Here is a 20,202-nt window from a genome sequence, read left to right as displayed (position 1 = left end):
GTTAGTGATCATTTACTTGGCCAGAATACAGCAATGATGTAACAGTTCTTACTTGAGTTTGTACCCAAACCCCACTATTATTTTGGCAAACGTGATTTTGTCTTTAAAATAAGCTGTATGGAATGGCCTTTAAAACCTAAACTCACTTAATTATATTCTTCTGATTTGATTATTTCGTAGGTTGTTATGTAGCTGTTCAGTTGAGATATTTTTTTCTGATTGGACACTTTCACTTCTCATGATAATAATAAAAAAGTACAACACACTTTAAACAATAATGCTAATTGTGTAATAAATGTAAAACTTTTTTTAAAGTTGCTCAAAAACTGTTGATTTGTTAATACACAGTAGATATGCTCATCACTTAATGCAAACTCATGTTTTATTTTTCCATTAAGCATTCATTAATCCATAAAGTCTGATTTCTGTGGGTTGCAATTAAACAGTTGTTAGTATAGTTATAATCATTTTAAAATATTTTATTTTTTAACTCAGTTTAAATTTTGGAAAGGATAACAGGATTGAAGAAATAAACAAATGAATGTACCAAAGCTGCATTAATGTTCAGATGACATCCATATGAACTGTGTGTGAGTATTCTCACTTCTCCTCTAGTGTGCTGCTTCTTGGATAGTGGCCAATGAACTCATCCCAGCTCTTCCTGCATGTCCGCACAATCCACTCGTGTTCTTGGTCATCTACAAGGGCAGATAATACATATTTCACTCATTCTGATAAGAAAAAAAATGCTTTCTAGATGTACAGGGTGGGCCATTTATATGGATACACCGTAATAACATGGGAATGGTTGGAGTCCTGTTTGTGGCACATTAGTATATATTAGTACACACCACCCATCTTGAGGAGTTTGCCCCCTCACATATACTAATGTGCCACAAACAGGACTCCAACCATTCCCATGTTATTACGGTGTATCCATATAAATGGCCCACCCTGTATAATAAAAGCATGAAGTCTGCATGCGCATAGCATAGGCTACTTGTAAATGAAATAGCCTATGTGGTATTTTTTTTCTTTCTGATTGTTTGGTCAAAAATCGAGCTCCAAAAGGCATGTGTCAAACTCATTCATATGCGGTTAAAGGCAATTTACATTTTTTACGTGCAGGATTAAGACAACAATTATGAAAATTCGCTCTCAGCAGCCTACTTCACGCGACAATCAATCACTCCCTTTTTTTCATTCCCTTCCCAGAGATGATTCCACAACCAAAAACAGTGAATAATATACTGCTTTTTTAAATGGTTAAAACTGAAAGGAGTTGTTAATTGCGGAGCGCGAGGTAGTTCTGCTGCTGGTGCTGAATGTGAGCGCGCAGCTGCACGCACTTGAGCGCTCACCCCCATGAACGTGGCGAACTGGGCCCATTGTTGAGAACAGGTCTTAAGCTCTCCTCTGATTGTCGATAATTGCACGCGATGGTCCTAAACGGCCTCTCCACGCGCCTCCCGCCACTTCTACCTGGTTCCCGCGCGCAGCAATTGAGACTTTTCCAGCACGCGACCGGCCCATTCTGCGACAGCTGCATGCTAACGTCTCACTTTATTCACTCGCTCCCACCTCACGCTCTCCACATGGAGGTCACACTCAAGAGGAACATTTCATCACTATTTTAAACCAATTAATACCTCCGTGGACGCTTCAACCAATGGCTGATGGACAGGGTCGGTCTACAATTACATTTCCGTAAATGCTCCGAGTTCTCGCGGTTATATTTGCACGAAATTAGCACCTCAGTCCTTATTGTTTGCCTGGCATTCATACACTTGCTGAATTCATAGGCTAATACAATCCCATTTCAGAGCAGACGTGTCACTCACATCAAATCTCCTGCAAAATAAATTCTCCTCCGTAACAGTTGTCTAGGGCTTAAAGGGCTTGAAAATAGTAACTCTTGACATGAGATTTACATGACAATAGTGCTTTAAATTGATCTGCATAACAGGTAGCCTAAGTCCATAGCGTAGACGTCAAGCTTACAAAAGCAAAGTGATTATGATATAGGCTACCGGACCTTACATCAATGTGAATAGTTGGAAACAAGCATAACGAAATGTATTTAGGCCTAAATATTGTTCCTTTAGGAAAATGTGTTATCTTTAAACAAGCCACAAGTCGCTATCTTGCATAAAAAAAATAAAAAAACAGTAAGTCCTTATTGTCCATTTGTTTAGGTTCCTTGGTCATGAAAAAATACCAGGTAATTTAAAAATTGTTTTTCTTTTTCATGTAGGCTTTTGTTCTATAAAATATTTTTGAGTAGCCTCTTTGAGTGCAATCTCTATAAAATGATTAAAAAAGTAAAAAAGTCCAGTAACCACAAATGACTGGAATAGTCATTCATTCATAGGTCATTCACAATTGCACATTCATTGTGGGAACACTGTTTAAAGAACTGTCTAAGCCCTCATACTTCCTAAAACTTTGCTGAAATTCATCTCCTTGAATTTCCGTAACCCATATAACCATCTATTTGTTTTCATTACTAATGTTTAGTTTCTTTTTCTTGGCTTTTTTAATTCTGATTTTCCCCCTTATCAATTTATTCCCCTTTTGCCCTTGTCTTTCTTGTTTATGTGGAAGTATAATTTATTTTTTATTATAAATGGGAAAGTACAATCATTTGGCTTTTTTTACTTTCCCAACATTTGCTTTTATTCTTAAATTTATTTTAGCTACATGCCTGTATTTTGTGCAAACAGTTTCCTCCTCACATTATTCGAGCCTCCTTTCCACATGTTCACGTTGAGCCCTCATTCAGGTGGTCTAAATGAATATGACACACATTCCACGATCAAAGCCCAGGAGTCAGAAAGGAAGCAGTAATGGTACCTTGTTAGGAGGTGTTTATCTTAATCCCTAAAATATAATCAAAAGGAAAAGTGTTTCCTTCCAAACAGAGCCGCACTTTTCATTAATGGATTTAGGATCTCTGATTATCGCCTGAGATTATTCCAAGGCTTGAGGAGCTGTGTATTCCCACCAGGTGGATGATCATCTCCTGACAAGGTTTGGTGTTCCCTAAAAGAAAGTGACTATGGGCTCAGGCCGAGGCTGCTTTCATTGGCGGTGGGATTTTTAAATGTGAACCTCAAGCAATTATCACAGAAGCAGGAAACCACTGCAACCGTATGGCAGTCAAGCTTCTGGCTCAAGTGAAGTTTTGTCTTACCTGGGAACAGACACTAAAGTAAGACAAAAAAGACAATAGTAGTATTGTTTAAAGAGCATTATCACACTCAAATCCCCAAATATTGAAAAGGATAGAGCAACATATTTGCTAAGCCAGGAATTACTATTATTGTTTCTATTTTACTGTTGTTTGTTCTAAATCTGTTATGCTAACTATTCAGAACTTAACTTGTCCTGCTCCAGACATGAATGATAAGAAGAATCCAACCCCACATTTCTATAAAATTCTTGTCTCTAGATATGACTCAGATCTGTTGTTCAGTGCAAGTCTATAGGAGTATTTAGCTGTTTATTGTCTGCCAGGCAATTTTTTTTTTAATCTTGTTATCATGTGAGGGATATGATAAAATAAAAAAAAATTGCCTGGCAGACAATAAACAGCTAAATACTCCTATAGACTTGCACTGAACAACAGATCTGAGTCATATCTAGAGACAAGAATATTATTGAAATTGATTGAACATTGACGATACCAAAATATTATCCTCATAGCAACCCCCTGGCAACCAGCCAGTGTGTAGTTCTGCATTGGCAATCACAACTCAGGAAACTACAAGTCACTTTTAGTACTATGCAAGGTTTATTTTCATAGTACTAAAAGAAACTTGTAGTTTTCTACAAGAGTGGTGATACTTGGTAAAATATGGTCTATATATTAGTATGTCTTGACAAGTCAATCAAATGTAATTACTGTAAATGGAGTGTATCAACCCCCTTGTTCATTTACACACAGTGTTATTAAAGCTGGTTGTAAACAGGATTTCCAGTCCCAACGTAAACCAAACGCCTGCCTTCTGCTGCCTGCTTGGCTTCAGGTTTACTGCAACCTAGAAACCCTATAGTCCCTGAAGCCTCTAATCCTGCTACCTCTGCTATGCAATGCTTATTACAAGCGTTCTGTGTAATGACAGGGGCTTTAGTGACGCCCCCGCTCATGTTTCAAAGCCTTTACAGTCAGGAAGGAAACGGAGGAACCATCCCATGTTCTTACATTCTTTCAGGCAAACCTTATCCTCCAAGAATCTTATAGATGAGACAAGTAGGTGTTTATGGAATTATTTGAGTATTGTAATTAAAACTATTTTTATATTTTCCGAAGCAAACATGAGTTGTGCTTGCCTGTGCAAAAGATGCCAGCGTGATTCAAGGCTGTTCTGGGTGGTTGCTAGTTGGTTACAGTCTGGTTCAAGTCAAAAGAGCCAAGTCTCTGTGCTATTCTGATCCCTATGGTTCAGGTCCCATCTTTATGCAGATGAAAACTGTAAAGGCCTGTTCACACCAAGGACGATAACTATAAAGATAACGATAAGTTCTAAAAAAAACCCTCAATATTAAAGAATAGCAGAGTTCACACCACAACTATAACGATAACAGCACAGAGAAACGATATCGTTGGAATCACTTTCAGAACGATTTTATCCAGCTGATGAACGATAAAAACATAGACAGCCAATCAGAATTCATCCTGCTGTAACAAACTTGAGCATTTAAAGTGACAGACAAACGCGCTTAGAATAAACAGAACGATATTGTCCGCTGTCGTGGACTCTAATATTGTTATCTTTATAGTTATCGTTCTTGGTGTGAACGGAGTCAGATAACTTTGGGTTGGAATACTCTACACAACTTTAAAAACAACAACTAAATTTTAAAACACAAGGCATCATACACTTGCCAACTTTGTAAATAATTATAGAGAAAAACTGGACATCATACACTAAACGACTGAGGATCACACACTACCAGACTTTCAAGTCATTCCAAACACAACAAACTCATGCAGAAACATGTGCCATGCAGACAGGAGATGCATGACTATAAAAACAAACATGGATGACCAATAGTGACATTTTGTTCTGAGTTGGGGGAAAAACTAGGCCTAGCCAAGCGCATTTGGATGCAGCCTTAGGTTGGTAGACACGGTAAGTATGGTCTGGACAGATTTGCGGTGTAAGTTGAGGCAGTTGGAAGTCAGTATAAAAAGTGCATCATGTATTATGATGTATGTTCTGAAATTGGCTTAAAATTTCAAATATGTTTGATATCCTCAGACTGGAGGGAATCATAGTCTGAAGCAAAAAAAAATTGGAGTGTGTTCCCATTATACACTACGCAATTTTCTGTAAATGCTCCGGCAGCCCAAAATCTTCAGACTGGCTCTAGCTTTTGGAAACTTGCATTGACTCGCCCTGACTGCAAATCAGGGCAAAAATATGGGCAAAAGTCAAGAAGTATATTCCAGATTTAGAAAAGTAATAGCACACCTCTCCTCAACAAGCTGCAAGATTTGAGGTATAATTCGAAGTGGTTAAACGAAAATGTTGAACACTAAATGTTGGGGTTAGAGGTTTAAAGTAAAAGAGCTAAAATAGTTATTTTTTTGAAAAGACAAGCATATGGCTAAAACTTTGCTTGGAGTATACAGTTACCGTGCTTTGGTGTGCTTGGATTGAAGACAAAGAGGAGAAGCTGGTCAACTTGGGCAGAATAGGACATATGGAAGGGACCTTGTGCCCATCTCAAGGGGCAGTCCTACATGATACGCCAACAACCGCGGCTTGCAATAACCCACCCTCCCTGACTTCAAATGACCAGTGTTGAGATTCTTCAGGGCTTCCTCCCATCTGCTTTTCTCGTGCTCTCCAACCAGCTTCAGAGTTGGCCTGCAGCCTGGGCATTTCCGCAGGCCTTCCTGTCCAGCCTGGGCTGCTCCTGTCTGGGATTGCCACCCGCTACTGCCTCCTGGATCCTACTGTTACTCTGCCCCACAGCTGTAGTTGGACTTGTCCCTCTTTCCTCTCCTCCCAAAAACATCCTCCCGCAGGGAATGTGGTTCCTCTTCGTTTGTCTCTTCAGCATCTGCGCACTCTGTGATCCTCCATCCTGGAGGGAAGCTACTGGCAATAAATTCTGTCTTCACACCCATTTTGACAAATGTACAGTCACCTCCAGGTGATAAAAATAAATCTATAGGATGCACAATATTCCATATTATAAAACAATCTAACGTAAGAGATGGTGTTGATTTAAAGCGTAACTCTCGTCAAAATGCAACCTAGGTCTTTTTGTTAATCTACCTGAGACAAACTTTCGTTTAAAAGCATAATTAGAATGGAAACGCCACTTTTAAGTTTGACTGTATTTTCGTTTTCGGTCAAATTGCCTTTTGAATCGGAGTGCTTGGGGCACGACTATGATAGCATCAAAATCGCTATTTTTAAAACACTAAGAAGGCTCGACACAACATGAAACTTTGCTCGAAGTATCACCAGGGGCTCTACACATGAACTCAAGCATTGAGAACATTGTTTGTGTACAAATGAGTTTACTAAAAAAAAAAGATTTTGAACAACTCACTGCAGCTGTTGTTGTTTCCGTCCGCCGGCATTTTGTCAGTCAAAAATAGTTGATCTCCGAATGCAATGTAACAGGGAGGAGAGTAAAGATGGAAAGCTCCTAAAGCTCAGTTCCATATAAATTCACGGATAATTTGTTGTTTTGTCGTTAGTGAAAATCAATATTGACCTTGTATTTGAAAAAGGATCCTCATATAAGAAACAATACTAAAATTCAGAGTCAGTTCATTTGCATTCGGAGATCGACTATTTTTGACTGACAAAAAGCGGACGGAAACAACAACAGCTACAGTGAGTTGTTCAAAATCTGGTGAGAGTTACGCTTTAAAGGCCAGATTTACATTTAAGTGGGAAGAATCTCTCCATCACTGCTACATGATACTTAGATAGGGTATATATAATATACACACATGTATAAAGCTGCTGGTCTAGGATCAGTTTTCTCTGTAATAATAGCATATTGGTGAAAAAGATTTGGTGTTTGTGCTCTTGAGAGCGTCAAAGGTTTCTGTTTACAACGTGTTTTGCAGCCTTGAGCAATATAGCCAATCACAAACATATCTGTTGATTTCTTGAACGTAATTGGCCAATCAGATGCTCGCAAATCCTCTCGTTATAAGTTAAATCATAACAAACGAAGTGCAGACATTATGGGCCAGATTTACTAACAGCTTGCGCCAGCACAAACCTTCTTTTGGCGTTAAAAAACTACTGTCAGGATTTAATAAAGACACGCAGTGAAAAAATTGTGCTGAAAAGGCGTGGACAGGGTTATTTTTATGGCTGACCTTATTGCATTTGTAGGAGTTTCCCTTTCAGATGCAAAATTTTATGGGAGGAGAGTATTTAAATGAATCATGCAAAGTGATTTACTAAAGTTTGCGGTCGTCAATTTACTGGTGTTTGCGCCATTATTTAAAGCCCAAAAAAGCATGTCTTAAACCAGACACTAACTGGTAGATTGCGTTGGTCATTATGGAAATGATCCGGCTGCATCTGTGTTATTTAATTTGCAGTAGATAGTTAGTAGATCATGCACAGAACTTTCCACTCCCATCTGCGTTTTTTTGGAATGGCGCTCTCATGCTAATTTGCACTGTTTAGTAGCCTAAATCTGGCCCCAAGTGTGCTAAATAAAAGATCCACTGTGCAGTCAGCTTCATTGATTACAGTGGAACTTTGTGACATCGAAGTGACTGATGAATTGAGGTGACAGCTTTATATAAACTACTGTTGTGACAACATTTCAAGACCACCCACTAATATCGCAATTTTTTTTTTAAAGAGCACTACACCAAAAAGCTTATTTGTCCCATTTTAGCTGATGTCCCACTTTTGCTGACTTCACCCTATAATCCATTCAGAATTTGAATTAAACTTTTGTTTTGTTGCATTAGCTAAGGCAATGGTTATTTATTATTCAAATATGTTGCCATGCCAAATCATGCATACAGTATACTTGCTTTTCTGTTCAAATTATAGTGGTTTGCGAACATAGCCGTTTTAATAACAAATCATTTATCTGGAGCATTTATACTGGGATGAGTAGGTTGTTGCTAGGCAACACGTAACTTCAAACTATTTCATGACATTCTGTTTAAATGTGTTTTTAAGGAGGAAGCGCATCTAGCCTTACCCTGGAGTTGGTTCACCCTCCACCTATGGATAGAATCTTACCTATGGAAACTATCCCTTTAAAGATTGAGCCAAAGTTGCTAGGTCGAGTAGTCACAACTGGTAACTATGACTTGCATGATATATCCACTTTATTGTAAGTGGCTTTGGTCAGAAAGCTTCTACTTAGAACATGAATGTAAATGCAAATGAAGTCTGTGATGTGGACTCATGTAGAAGCGGGTGGGCTTTGGCTCTGGGAGTCATAACTAGGATGTGGTTTAATGTGACAGGTCTGCGCTCTTGTGTAAGTCTCGGTCTCTGATGTTTGCTCTCACTTTCCAGCCGCATGTGGTAAGGATGTAATCCCAGAGGCCTGGAAATTATCTGATCTGAAGACTGAACATATACCACACTGGCGCAGAAGTGACAGTGTGTTTTCAAAGCCTGAATAGAGGCATGGAGTGACTGACACATGGAAATGTGTATTAATATCTAGGAATACAAATAACTGTCCAATATGAACACATAAATATATAAATATAGTTCTAAAAATTGTCCACACCACAATATAATGGTGTCCACACCACTTATAATGGCAATCATTGGAATCACTTTCAGAATTTTTTTTCCAGCTGTTGAATTATAAAAACATACAGTAGACAGCCAATCAGAATCCATCCTGCTATAAAGAACTCAAGCATTTAAAGCGGCAGATGACAAAACTCAAGTGAGCGCTTAGAATAAACAGAATGATATGATCCGGTGTGGACGCTAATATAGATATCATTATAGTTATCTTTGTAGTTAACATTCTTGGTGTGAATGGGCCTTAATACTTTGAATGATGGGTGTTACAATTCCAACAGAAAGTGTTTTTTGGGGAGTTCTGTAGCTGAAAAATCTGCGTGGGCTGATGCCGACACATAAGGGAGAAAGAAAAATCTGCTAAAGACTAATTTTGTTTGCGTCACCATGTTGCTACTATTCTTTTACCACACATGGATTCTGTTTCCTAACAATATCAATAAACAGCTTCCAATTAACTCGTAGAAGAAAATCTATGCGTGTTTCTCCATAAGTAACTCTTCTGACATCTGTTTAGGATGTGTCTGTCTTCCTATGTTATAGTAACTGTAGATGTATGAAATAGACATGCAAGCTCACAATCAGACTGTGACGAAAGGTGGGGCTGCAGATCGTGTTGCATGTATTTTGCTCAAGACAGTGTTTACCAAATTATGCAACTCACAATACTGGAAAACACAGCTGCCAAATAATTCCCAAGCAACGTTCTAAATACAGATACCTGGATATGAACTAGGAAAAAAATAGTGTAACAGCCAAAGATGTAAGTCTAACACATGTGTAGACCAGTACCTGTCCTATGCAAAAAGATGTTGTTCTAGTCTTATTTCTTCAATAAAAATAACTGAATATGGAAAAATGGTATATTGATACTTACTGCAGATGAACCCAAGTAAAACTAGCAAATGTAACCATGACATGCTAATTTGCACATTAACAAACATGACTGGTTCGGTTTTATGTGCACATTACAAAAGAAATTGCACAAGCAAATATACCATCTAAGGTTACATTTATCGAATGTAATTCCACCATTTGGTACTGATGGTAATAATCATATTTTCACAATAAATAAAGAATAATGTATCATGCACCTGCAAAAATAAATGACAAAATCTACACTGCGGTATATTTTTTATGTTTTTGAAAGAAGTCTCACCAACTCACCAACACTGCATTTATTTAAAGTCCCCCTGTAGTCAATAATTGTATCCCTTAAAACTCGTCATCTTTGATCACCAAAATGATCATGCAAATGAGCCCCGCCTCCACTCACTCACACCAGCTCAGAGATCCACTCGTTGTTGATCACATGTTGACATGATTGGTTACAAGGTAGTTTGTGATGTCAGAAACACCAGCGATTTCAAACCGTGTTTTTGAGACTCTTTGGTTCACTGCAGGTTTAAGGAGCAATGATGTTGACTTATGAATTTGCAAATGGTTTGTCTTAAAGCGTATTAAAAACACCACATGGACAAATTAACAACATTAAAAGCTGGATTTTCACCAAAGGGGGACTTTAATAAAAACTAGTAAAAACTAATATTGAGGAAATATTATTACAATTTAAAATAACTGTTTTCTATTTAAATATATTTTAAAATGTTATTTATTATTGTGATGTCAAAGCTGATGATTTTGATTGATTGATTGATTGATTAACATTTCTTATTATTATCAATGTTGAAAACAGTTTAATATTTTTGCTTAATATTTTTGTGGAAACCATACTTTTTTCAGAATTCTTTGAGGAATAGAAAGATTTTAAAAAACACATTTATTTGAAAAGGAAACCTTTTTCTGTGTAGAGTTATAATAAAAAAATTAAATACTGGCCTCTTTAAATAGCTTCACTGTTAAACACTTTAACTTCTTTTTTTTTTTAAAGGATAGACTGTATTAAATTATAAGTAGCATGTAACTTCCCCAACGCATATACAAACATATACATACAAAATTCAGGTAACACAGGGATTATTAATTTCACAACCTTGTCTAATCAATGACACAGCTTGGGGGATTCTGGCCTCATATCTATAAGGCTGACATCATGAATTCACCTCAAATCAGAGATCCCACGTCAGGCACTGGAAAATGTGTTTTACATTTTCCTTGAAAACAATTCAAATGACTACAGAACTGAGGCATGTCTGGCTAAGAGAAAAGACCTACAGATGAGTTATCTTACAATCTCACCGCTCAGTCTTCAGCCCTACACTATCTACATGCATTTAGCTAATCCATTTATGCCACTCGAATGTTTGTGGTCTTATGTGTTCCAGGTGGAAGGACCAAAAGCAAATGTTTACTGCTTCACATCATGGACCGAGAACTATATTGAGATTTTGTGGATTTCATGGAACACGGTGTAGGAAATTGTGAATGACACACACACTCATAGACTAAAACTTGCAATGGCACTTTCTCTTACCTGCGTTCCTGAGAAAATTGCCATCATAGTCTTTGACGACCCTGGTGTTTGGATCATAAAAGCCATCACCGCTGTCATAGCAACCATCAGGGATGAGCCGCGGGGGGTCCCGATCAGTTAACTGGGATTCTCCTATTCAAACACATGGTGAGACTTGATTTCTTTCTTACATTTTTAGAGAATCATGCTGCTTGTCTATAAATGATCCCACACAATAATTCCAGTAATGTCAGACCATACCTGCTGGTTTGAGCCCATTACACCTCTCAGAGTAGAACCGCCTGTCTGTGCCATCACAGTAATCCCAGTCAGTCTCTTTATACTCCAGGCCATCAGAAAATGTGTATTTTCCCTATATATGTATCAAAAACATTTAGTCCACATAAAGTATTTGGACATTCAAGAAATACTTCAAAATGCCCTTGCATTAAATACAAAATATCCAAGCAAGAATCATCTGTTTTCAGATGCACTCAATAGATAACCAAAGAAGTAGTTTATCACATTAAATATCGACATGATCCATTCAATGTTAAAGGCAGGGTAAGCGATTTGTTCCAGAATTTCTTTTTGTTATGCTGGTTGAAAGTCTCTTTACATCGTGATAGCAATCACTCAGTTAAGTGGTCTAAATGTATTTATATGTATATATATATATGTATATGTCTGTTGAAGGTGTAGGACCATAAAATGTCTGTCCAATCATTGCATTCGGTCAATACGATCATGTCCTACCTGCCTGTCAACATATGTATTTCCATACCTCCGCGCACCTGCTCGCACAAACATCACACGTCATCAGCGCGCTTCATGCCACGCAGAGTTAAGCCCTACTTGGACTGGATTAGTTTAACATGGAAATGTGGGGTAAAGTCATTATTACCAGAGCTTCTCAGTGATTTTAGTCCCGTCCAAATGTGCCATCTCAGTAATCATTACGCACAGTGTCAGTAAAGATTACGCCGACTTTTACCTTCTGTAAAAAGGTCCGGAAAAATTACCTTAGGTAATACTAATCCCGTGCGAATAGACCCGCTGTAAATATGTACGTAAATATTCAGTCATTTCCTGTTTAAAAGTATGGAGGCGCTTGAAAAACCATTCAGTTGCGTTCCAGGCGGTGGGACAAGTCTGTGGCAAAACTCAAGTGTTTTCCACATACCTTTACGATCAAAAAGAAGGTCGAAAGCACTTGTTAGAGGCACAAAACTTATTTTGGCGTTAGGGAAGTGTCTATTACCAACATAATCCAATCTGAATTTAATTAATACATTGTTCGACCGGACCTAACTGTAGATTATGCTGCGTTCACGCCATAACTACTGTAATTTGGAAGAGATGGAAACCCGTGACGTTATACTCTGAGGAGTTTGTGACTCGAATTTATGAGTTTCAATGACACTACTATCAACAACACTATCAACGGCAAAATGAATCTGCAGCAGTCAGGTGATACACGTCAGTTGAAGTTGTTTAAGTTCATTGTCATTGTCATTGTAATGTTATTTGCTTTGAGACATGAGGTAGTTTAACGCCGCCTCTGTGACGCTTTTGTTTGCTCCCTGCTGTGTACGTTCATGTGTTTTGAAGGAGGTGTGGCTTTTGGTGACGCTCTGAAGGGAGAGTGGGATCTTATGCTTTCAAAGTTAGCTCGCTATTGCTAGCCTCTCTGAAAATTACCTACCCTACCTTTAACAACCAGAATGTATCACAACACTCTTCATCTACATTCTAATCAGTATAACTATTATTTTATCAATGTAAAGTGTGCTTGTGCTATCTTTCTTTAAAATATTTGCCACTTGCTGTATCTGATATTTTGTTCAATATAAAATATGTGGCTGTTGGCATACTTATTAACATTAGGAGTAGAGAAAGACCTGTTTGGATATTCCTTTCTCCCAAGTACCCTCATATTTGCTTCCATTGGGGAAATGCAGCTCTCCTTTTCCATGGAACATGCCGTCTTTCATCTCTCCGACATATCTAGTGTGAGTGGGGATTGTGTATTCGCCCATCCCCTCCATCCTTTTAATAAAGACAACACGATGAGAGGAAATGCGATGGCTTGCCTCACTTATTACCTATCAAAATTATTGTATCTTTATTCTCAAGAGTACTGCTAAATTGGCACGAGCATATTGCAAAAAGGGAAATCATTAAATTATTATTTTTTCTACTAGGAACAAAATATCCCTTGACTTCTCAGTCATGAAAAAGATTTAAAATATTCAGGAAACCCCATACATTTTATTAAATCATATGGAATAGTTTCACTTTATATTGTTTTGCACATTTAAAATATTTTAATATACCAGGTGCCTGAAAAAAACTGGTCTACCATTTATGACATTTACAGTTATTTATTTATTAATTATTTTATGAACGTGATATAATGTCTTTGTGACTTAAAGACTTTATTCATGAACATATAATCAGAAACTGGACACATCATATGCATAGAATATGACATAATATGTATATGGCTTTCACATAGCCTTAAATTAGATTCAGTTTTGTAGTTCATATAAATGTCGTCAAATTAGGTTGATTTACCTGCCATTTTTGTAATCTCCATCATAACTGCTACCCATGAACTCCATGTTGATACTGTTTCCATGGAAACACAACCGAGGCTCTACTTGTAATGGTAAAAACACTCCTAGTCCTCTGGGACATATGTAACTGTCCTGTATAAATAAAGTGATATTATAAACGATATTGAATCATCTCAGAATAAGAAAAAGGTTTTGAAATCTGCAGAAAAGTAGTGGCATAACTTTGCGTTGCGAAAGGAGCCAAGATGGCGCTGCCGCGTCCCAGTTTCACCACACGCATGACGCTATCTAAATGCGCCTGAAATTTTTCGCGCATGCGCACTTGCGCCGTCAACTGACCTTCTTCGTGAGGCCTCGTCTTGCTGCAGACGAGGACATTGGTGAACTGTCAAACTCATTCTGATTATTTTTGGTGCCGTATAATTCGCACCATGCCCGGTGTGGTTGAGATTCCGACGTTGGAGGAACTGAACGTCGAAGAGGTACGTCTGAAAGAATGAAAAACAAGCAGGTGTTAGCCTGAAGCTGCAGGAGTCGCACTGCTAACGTTAACCTGTTAAGTTCATTTAAATTAGCATAGTAGTGTATGCCTGTTAGTGAAGATAAAAAAGAAAGCAGGAATTCAAAACTGGATAACTGATTTTTTGACTACATATTGGCTTTGTTTTTAGCAGTGTTAGTGTAGTAAAGTGTCAGTGGTTTCATATTTCCATGTATTATTAAGGGTAACACTATAATGGGTAACAAACCTTTTTCTTAGCAGGCTTATTATAGACACGCATAGATTATTATGTGCTTTGTAATTATGTGCCTATTGTTTTGGATCTTATTAATATCCAATTCAATAACAAGACTGTCTCAATATCCAGGATATTTTTAATGTCATAGTATATATATTTTTTTGCTGGGGAAAATAATGTATTCACTTAAAGTCAAATAGGTAATTTTCTCCTGCATCATGTGTGTTCTCAGGACTTTGCTGTTTTCTTTGCAGGTCAATGTATCATCAGCTGTACTGAAGGCTGCTGCTCATCACTATGGCTCTCAATGTGACAAGCCCAACAAAGAGTTCATGCTGTGCCGCTGGGAGGAGAAGGACCCCAGAAAGTGTCTGAAAGAAGGGAAGAAAGTCAATGAGTGTGCAGTCAACTTCTTCAGGTACTCAACACTTTCACTTGTTTGTCTTGATTTGGCTTTGAATCTTTTAGATGGATTTTGAAATTATGAGCTGCACATTGTAATTGTGAAGCAATTTACACACCAGGGTTTTTTTTTTTTTTTTTTTTTGTACAATTTTGCATTTCCTTCTGATAAGATTTCACAGTATTTATTAGAGTTGGCAAAACTCTACTTCGACTTCTACTCGACTTCAGTACCAAGAAATTTGAAAAATGTGACGATACCAGCATTTCCCTCTAGCATTTTGAGCGCTGTTGAACGGATTCTTAAACACCTCTGATTTGCCATTGTGTTAAACCACTCAACATATATGTCTCTGATTGGCCATTGTGTTGACACGCTTAAAGGGGTCATATAATGCCATTTTTATACAAGTTATTATGATTCTTTAGGGTCTAAATTAAAAGTTTGTAATACACTTTAATTAAAAATTCTCATTAGTATTGTAAGAAAACACTAATTTTACCTGGTCAAAAACAGATCTGTTTTCAGCACGCCATTTAAGTGCATGTGTCTTTAAATGATAATGAGCTTTGCTCACCCCGCCCCTCTGTTCTGTGCGTACACTGTAACACAATAACCATAACGAGTTGTTCATTATAAACTTGGGATTATGAATTATATTGAGAACGTTGTACATAGAAAACATGCCGTAATGTACCCTGAGTGTAAACCTTAGCCGCATTCATCGTGAAGCGTGCAAGCGATTTGCAAAGATTAATATAAAGGTTAATAAAACGTAACACTCACTTCTTCTGGAGGTGCAGCAGGAACACGAATAGTTGGTACCGATCCTTTTTTCAGGAGCAGCTTCTTAGCAAAACCAGCTTTATAACATTACTGACCCTCGTTTATAAAGCAGTCTGGTGAGAAATGATTCGTGCAAACATGAAAGCATTGACGTTGATCGTGGGGAATATTCCCTTCGAAAACAAAACTCAGCCACTGCGTCTTCAGCGGTTCGGGTTTAGGAACATCAAAATTACTGCTGTGTTCGTTATTACACCCAAGAACAGAACACCACAATCGCTTAGACGCCATTCTGCTCCAGCGTATCAGCAATGGCGGACTATGATGACAGCTCGCTCAGGGCGGGTCTGTGTTGAAACGCTGCTGTCAATTAACAATCGTGGGAGGGGCATCCGACCGTGTGACGTCTTACGGTCAGACGGCTCGATTTGAGACGGGGGAAAACATATAAGGAGATTAAAAAAAAACACTGGATAGATTTTTAGCATTATATGATGGTTGTGTACAGGCACTGCCAACACACATTTCAGTACAATCAACTTGTAAAAGTGCATGTACCATTATATGACCCCTTTAACATATATGTCTGTGATTGGCTACAATGATCAACGCTTCAAAAACATGTTTTCTTTGACTCTCTTTATCGAGCGCTTGCACAGATACATACGGGAGCGTTTGAAAGCGGCATCTATCATCATATCCCTAATATATCCACTGATAGACGCCACTTTTAAACGCTCCATTTTGTATCTGTGTAAGTGTTCTGTGAAGAGCGTCAAATATGTCATTGTTGATCATTGTAGCCAATCAGAGACGTATATGTTGAGCGCGTCAACACAATGGCCAATCAGAGACATAGGCTGTATGTTTAGCATGTGAACACAATGGCCAATCAGAGGTGTTTAAAGGGATAGTTCACCCAAAAATGAAAATTCTGTCATCATATACTCACCCTCAAGTTGTTTCAAACCTGTATGAATTTATTTTTTCTGCTGAAACACAAAAGAAGATATTTTGAAAAATGTCTGTAACCAAACAGTTGATGTGTCCATTTACTTCCATAGTATTTTTTTTTCCTACTATGGAAGTAAATGGACACATCAACTGTTTGGTTACAGACATTTTTCAAAATATCTTCTTTTGTGTTCAGCAGAAAAAAGAAATTCATACGGGTTTGAAACAACTTGAGGGTGAGTATATGATGACAGAATTTTCATTTTTGGGTGAACTATCCCTTTAAGAATCTGTTCAACAGCGTTCACAATGCTAGAGGGAAATGCTTGTATGGTCACATTTTTTAATTTTGGTACCGAAGTTGGTACTTTTTGACTCTAGTATTTTTTTATCATTCTGATTTATTGGTGTGACCCATTCGTTAATCCATTACACCTCATCATTCTTACACCGGATCAAAGCGTCCGCTTCAATGAAATTGACAGGCCAATGCCTCAGTATGTAGCCGAAATAAGAAATGAGGTCCTTGTCCTTCGTTGGTGGGTAAGTTAAGCACTTTGGCGATACCCAGTGCCTTCAGCTGGATGATGGCTCTGGTTATGGGCAGCCCCTCATTTCTTTTTTCGGCTACTTACTGACAACATTTGTCTGTCAATTTCTTCAAAGCGGCCGCTTTTAGGACAGCGGTTAGACAGTCTTTTTGGGCTCACCATCTTCTAACATTAGGCACTTGGGCTTTGGACTTGCCAACACTGATGGCGGATTCGGTGTTATGATTGATCATATCGCCTGTCAATCAATCTCTCGGCGAAGGGTGAATTACTGTAGTCTTGGATTTTCAAATTGTAATGCAACTGCACATTGTCTGTCATGAATGGGCAAGTGTATGGATGGATTAACTTCTATAAATTAAAAAATATTATCATGGGGATGAGATTTATTCCCATGATATCAACATATTCCAGGTAAATGAATCAAAATAAATGTAAGCGTAGGACATCTGTCTTTGCAGGATGGCAAATACTATATTGACCTGCCAAATTACAAGGTGTGACACAAGAAGCGACAACCAATGCAAAAGTTTGTAAAGTAGCTTGGTTTCTGTTCTGAGCATCGTTCATTCCTGAAATGTCATTGAACCAAAGCCCTGTCCATATTTTTCTTAAACTTAAAACATTTACAAAAAAGGTTATTCAGGAGTCATTGGATATTTTACAAGCACAACCATAAAAAAGGTGCTGTCTGGAGAAGTTCCCTGGATGTCATGAAAATAAAAGGTATATGTTTATGGTTTTCCAGGTGTTACTTGTGTGAAAGGGCGTACAAATATAGAGAACTCGCCTGCATTGCTAAGATTGGCTTTAATTTTATTATGTCCTTCAGCATTTTTGGCTTTCAGCATGGACAGAAAATGAGTCGTTGTGTCATAGCTGGTTAGGACATAGTATAAACCCCACTATTTGCATGTAATTAGTTTTTAAAATCACATGCTGTTTGGTCTACAGGCAGATAAAGGGAAACTGTGCCGAGTCCTTCACAGATTACTGGACCTGCCTGGATTACTCTAACCTGGCTGAGCTGCGCCACTGCCGTAAGCAGCAGAAGGAGTTTGATAGCTGTGTGTTGGAGAAGCTGGGCTGGGAGAGGCCTGACCTAGGAGATCTGTCCAAAGTGGGTCAAAATATTCAGTACTTTGTTATTTTAAACCTGTATTAGAAGTGGTTTCCATGTCGTTTTGGTCTGCCTCCGTACTTCACACCTTTGACCTCTCCCACAGGTGACCAAGGTGGCAACCTCTCGACCCGTGCCTGAAAACCCCTACCATTCAAGACCAAGACCTGAGCCCAACACTCCCATTGAGGCTGAGCTACAGCCATCCAAGCACGGCAGCCGCTTGTTCTTCTGGAACTGGTAAAAAGGGCCAATCGCTGTCCTATAAATATCATGATCTCAATGCTCCTGACCAGTGTGCCAGTGGTTGCGCTGTTATCCTAACGTATTGTGTAGAAATGTTAATAAATTTTGTGCACTCAAAACATGTTATCGAATTAAAAAAGATTTAATTTAAACTTGGCTTCAGGTTTCTTTTTGTGTACTTTATATAGATTTGACTGTTAAGAATGTGCTGGGTTCAGTACAACTTAAAAGTTTGGTTAACACAAAAATCTTCTGTCATTATTTACTCATCTCACTCATGTCGAAGACTTTCGTTAATCTTCAGAACACAAATGAAGACATTTGAATGAAATCTGAGATTTCTGTCCCTCCGTTGACAGTCCACACAACTACCACTTTGTCGCTTCAAAAAGTTCATAAAGAGATCGGTTTTGTCAAAATTTTCTGAAGTCACGATCACTTTATATGATGAACCGATTTCATTTAGGCTTTTATTCAATTTAAACATTCATCAACGCATGTTGGACTCTGGTAGAGCTGCCCTTTGTCACCGGTTCTGTTCATACTTTTTATGGACAGAATTTCTAGGTGCAGCCAGGGGCCGGAGGGTGTCAGGTTTGGGGACCACACGATTTCGTCTCTGCTTTTTGCGGATGATGTTGTCGTGTTGGCCTCATCAGACCAGGGCCTTCAGCGTGCGCTCGGATGGTTTGCAACCGAGTGTGAAGCGGCTGGGATGATAATCAGCACCTCCAAGTCCGAGGCCATGGTTCTCAGTCGGAAAAGGGTGGCTTGCTTGCTTCAGGTTGGTGGAGAGTTCCTGTCTCAAGTATCCTGTCCGAGTTCAAGTATCTTAGGGTCTTGTTCACGAGTGAGGGAAGGATGGAACGGGAGATTGACAGACGGATTGGTGCAGTAATGCGGTAAATGTACTGTTCTGTCGTGGTGAAGAAGGAGCTGAGCTGCAAGGCGAAGCTCTCGATTTACCGGTCAATCTACGTTCCTACTCTCACCTATAGTCATGAGCTGTGGGTCATGACCGAAAGGACAAGATCCCGGGTACAGCCGGCTGAAATGAGCTTTCTCCGCAGGGTGGCTGGGCACTCCCTTAGAGATAGGGTGAGGAGCTTGGTAGAGTAGAGCCGCTGCTCCTCCACATCGAGAGGAGCCAGCTGAGGTGGCTCGGGCATCTCTTCCGTATGCCTCCTGGACGCCTTCAATGTTCCGGGCACGTCCCACCGGGAGGAGACCCCGAGGAAGACCTTGGACAGCTGGGGGGATTATGTCTCCCAGCTGGCCTGGGAACGCCTCGGTATTCCCCCGGAAGAGCAGAACCATTGAGGTTCATTGTCGTGTTACGCAGTACGTTTGAGCTTCTGCAAGAACCAATGAGGTTCATTCTCGTGTTACGCAGCACGTTTGAGCTTCTGCAAGAATCAATGAAGTTCATTCTCGTGTTACGCAGCACGTTTGAGCTTCTGCAAGAACCAATGAGGTTCATTCTCGTGTTACGCAGCACGTTTGAGTTTCAGCAAGAACCAATGAGGTTCATTATCGTGTTACGCAGCACGTTTGAGCTTCAGCAAGAACCAATGGGGTTCATTCTCGTGTTACGCAGCTCGTTTGAGCTTCAGCAAGAACCAATGAGGTTCATTCTCGT

General features: G+C 38.9%; 2 protein-coding genes across 2 annotated transcripts; one reads left to right on the top strand and one right to left on the bottom strand.

The window, feature by feature from the left end:
* Positions 1 to 366: 366 nt before the first annotated feature.
* Positions 367 to 14,026, bottom strand: morn5 (MORN repeat containing 5). The gene is made up of 5 exons (XM_084104599.1): positions 13,762 to 14,026; positions 13,086 to 13,233; positions 11,446 to 11,557; positions 11,206 to 11,337; positions 367 to 698 (listed from the first exon to the last, which is right to left on the bottom strand). The coding sequence occupies exons 1-5, from the start codon at positions 13,806 to 13,808 to the stop codon at positions 601 to 603; spliced, it is 537 nt and encodes a 178-aa protein (XP_083960725.1). The 5' UTR covers positions 13,809 to 14,026; the 3' UTR covers positions 367 to 600.
* Positions 14,027 to 14,057: 31 nt separating this feature from the next.
* On the top strand, positions 14,058 to 18,715 carry ndufa8 (NADH:ubiquinone oxidoreductase subunit A8). The gene is made up of 4 exons (XM_084104600.1): positions 14,058 to 14,245; positions 14,758 to 14,921; positions 18,152 to 18,317; positions 18,424 to 18,715. Exons 1-4 carry the CDS (start codon positions 14,195 to 14,197, stop codon positions 18,559 to 18,561), a joined length of 519 nt encoding a protein of 172 aa, XP_083960726.1. The 5' UTR covers positions 14,058 to 14,194; the 3' UTR covers positions 18,562 to 18,715.
* The last annotated feature ends 1,487 nt before the right edge of the window (positions 18,716 to 20,202 follow it).

Source organism: Abramis brama (genome assembly GCF_963993115.1).
Source record: "Abramis brama genome assembly, chromosome: 25".
In the NCBI taxonomy this organism is placed as follows: Eukaryota; Metazoa; Chordata; class Actinopteri; order Cypriniformes; family Leuciscidae; genus Abramis; species Abramis brama.
Note: the sequence above shows the minus strand (reverse complement) of the source record. Positions and strands in the feature narration are given on the sequence as shown.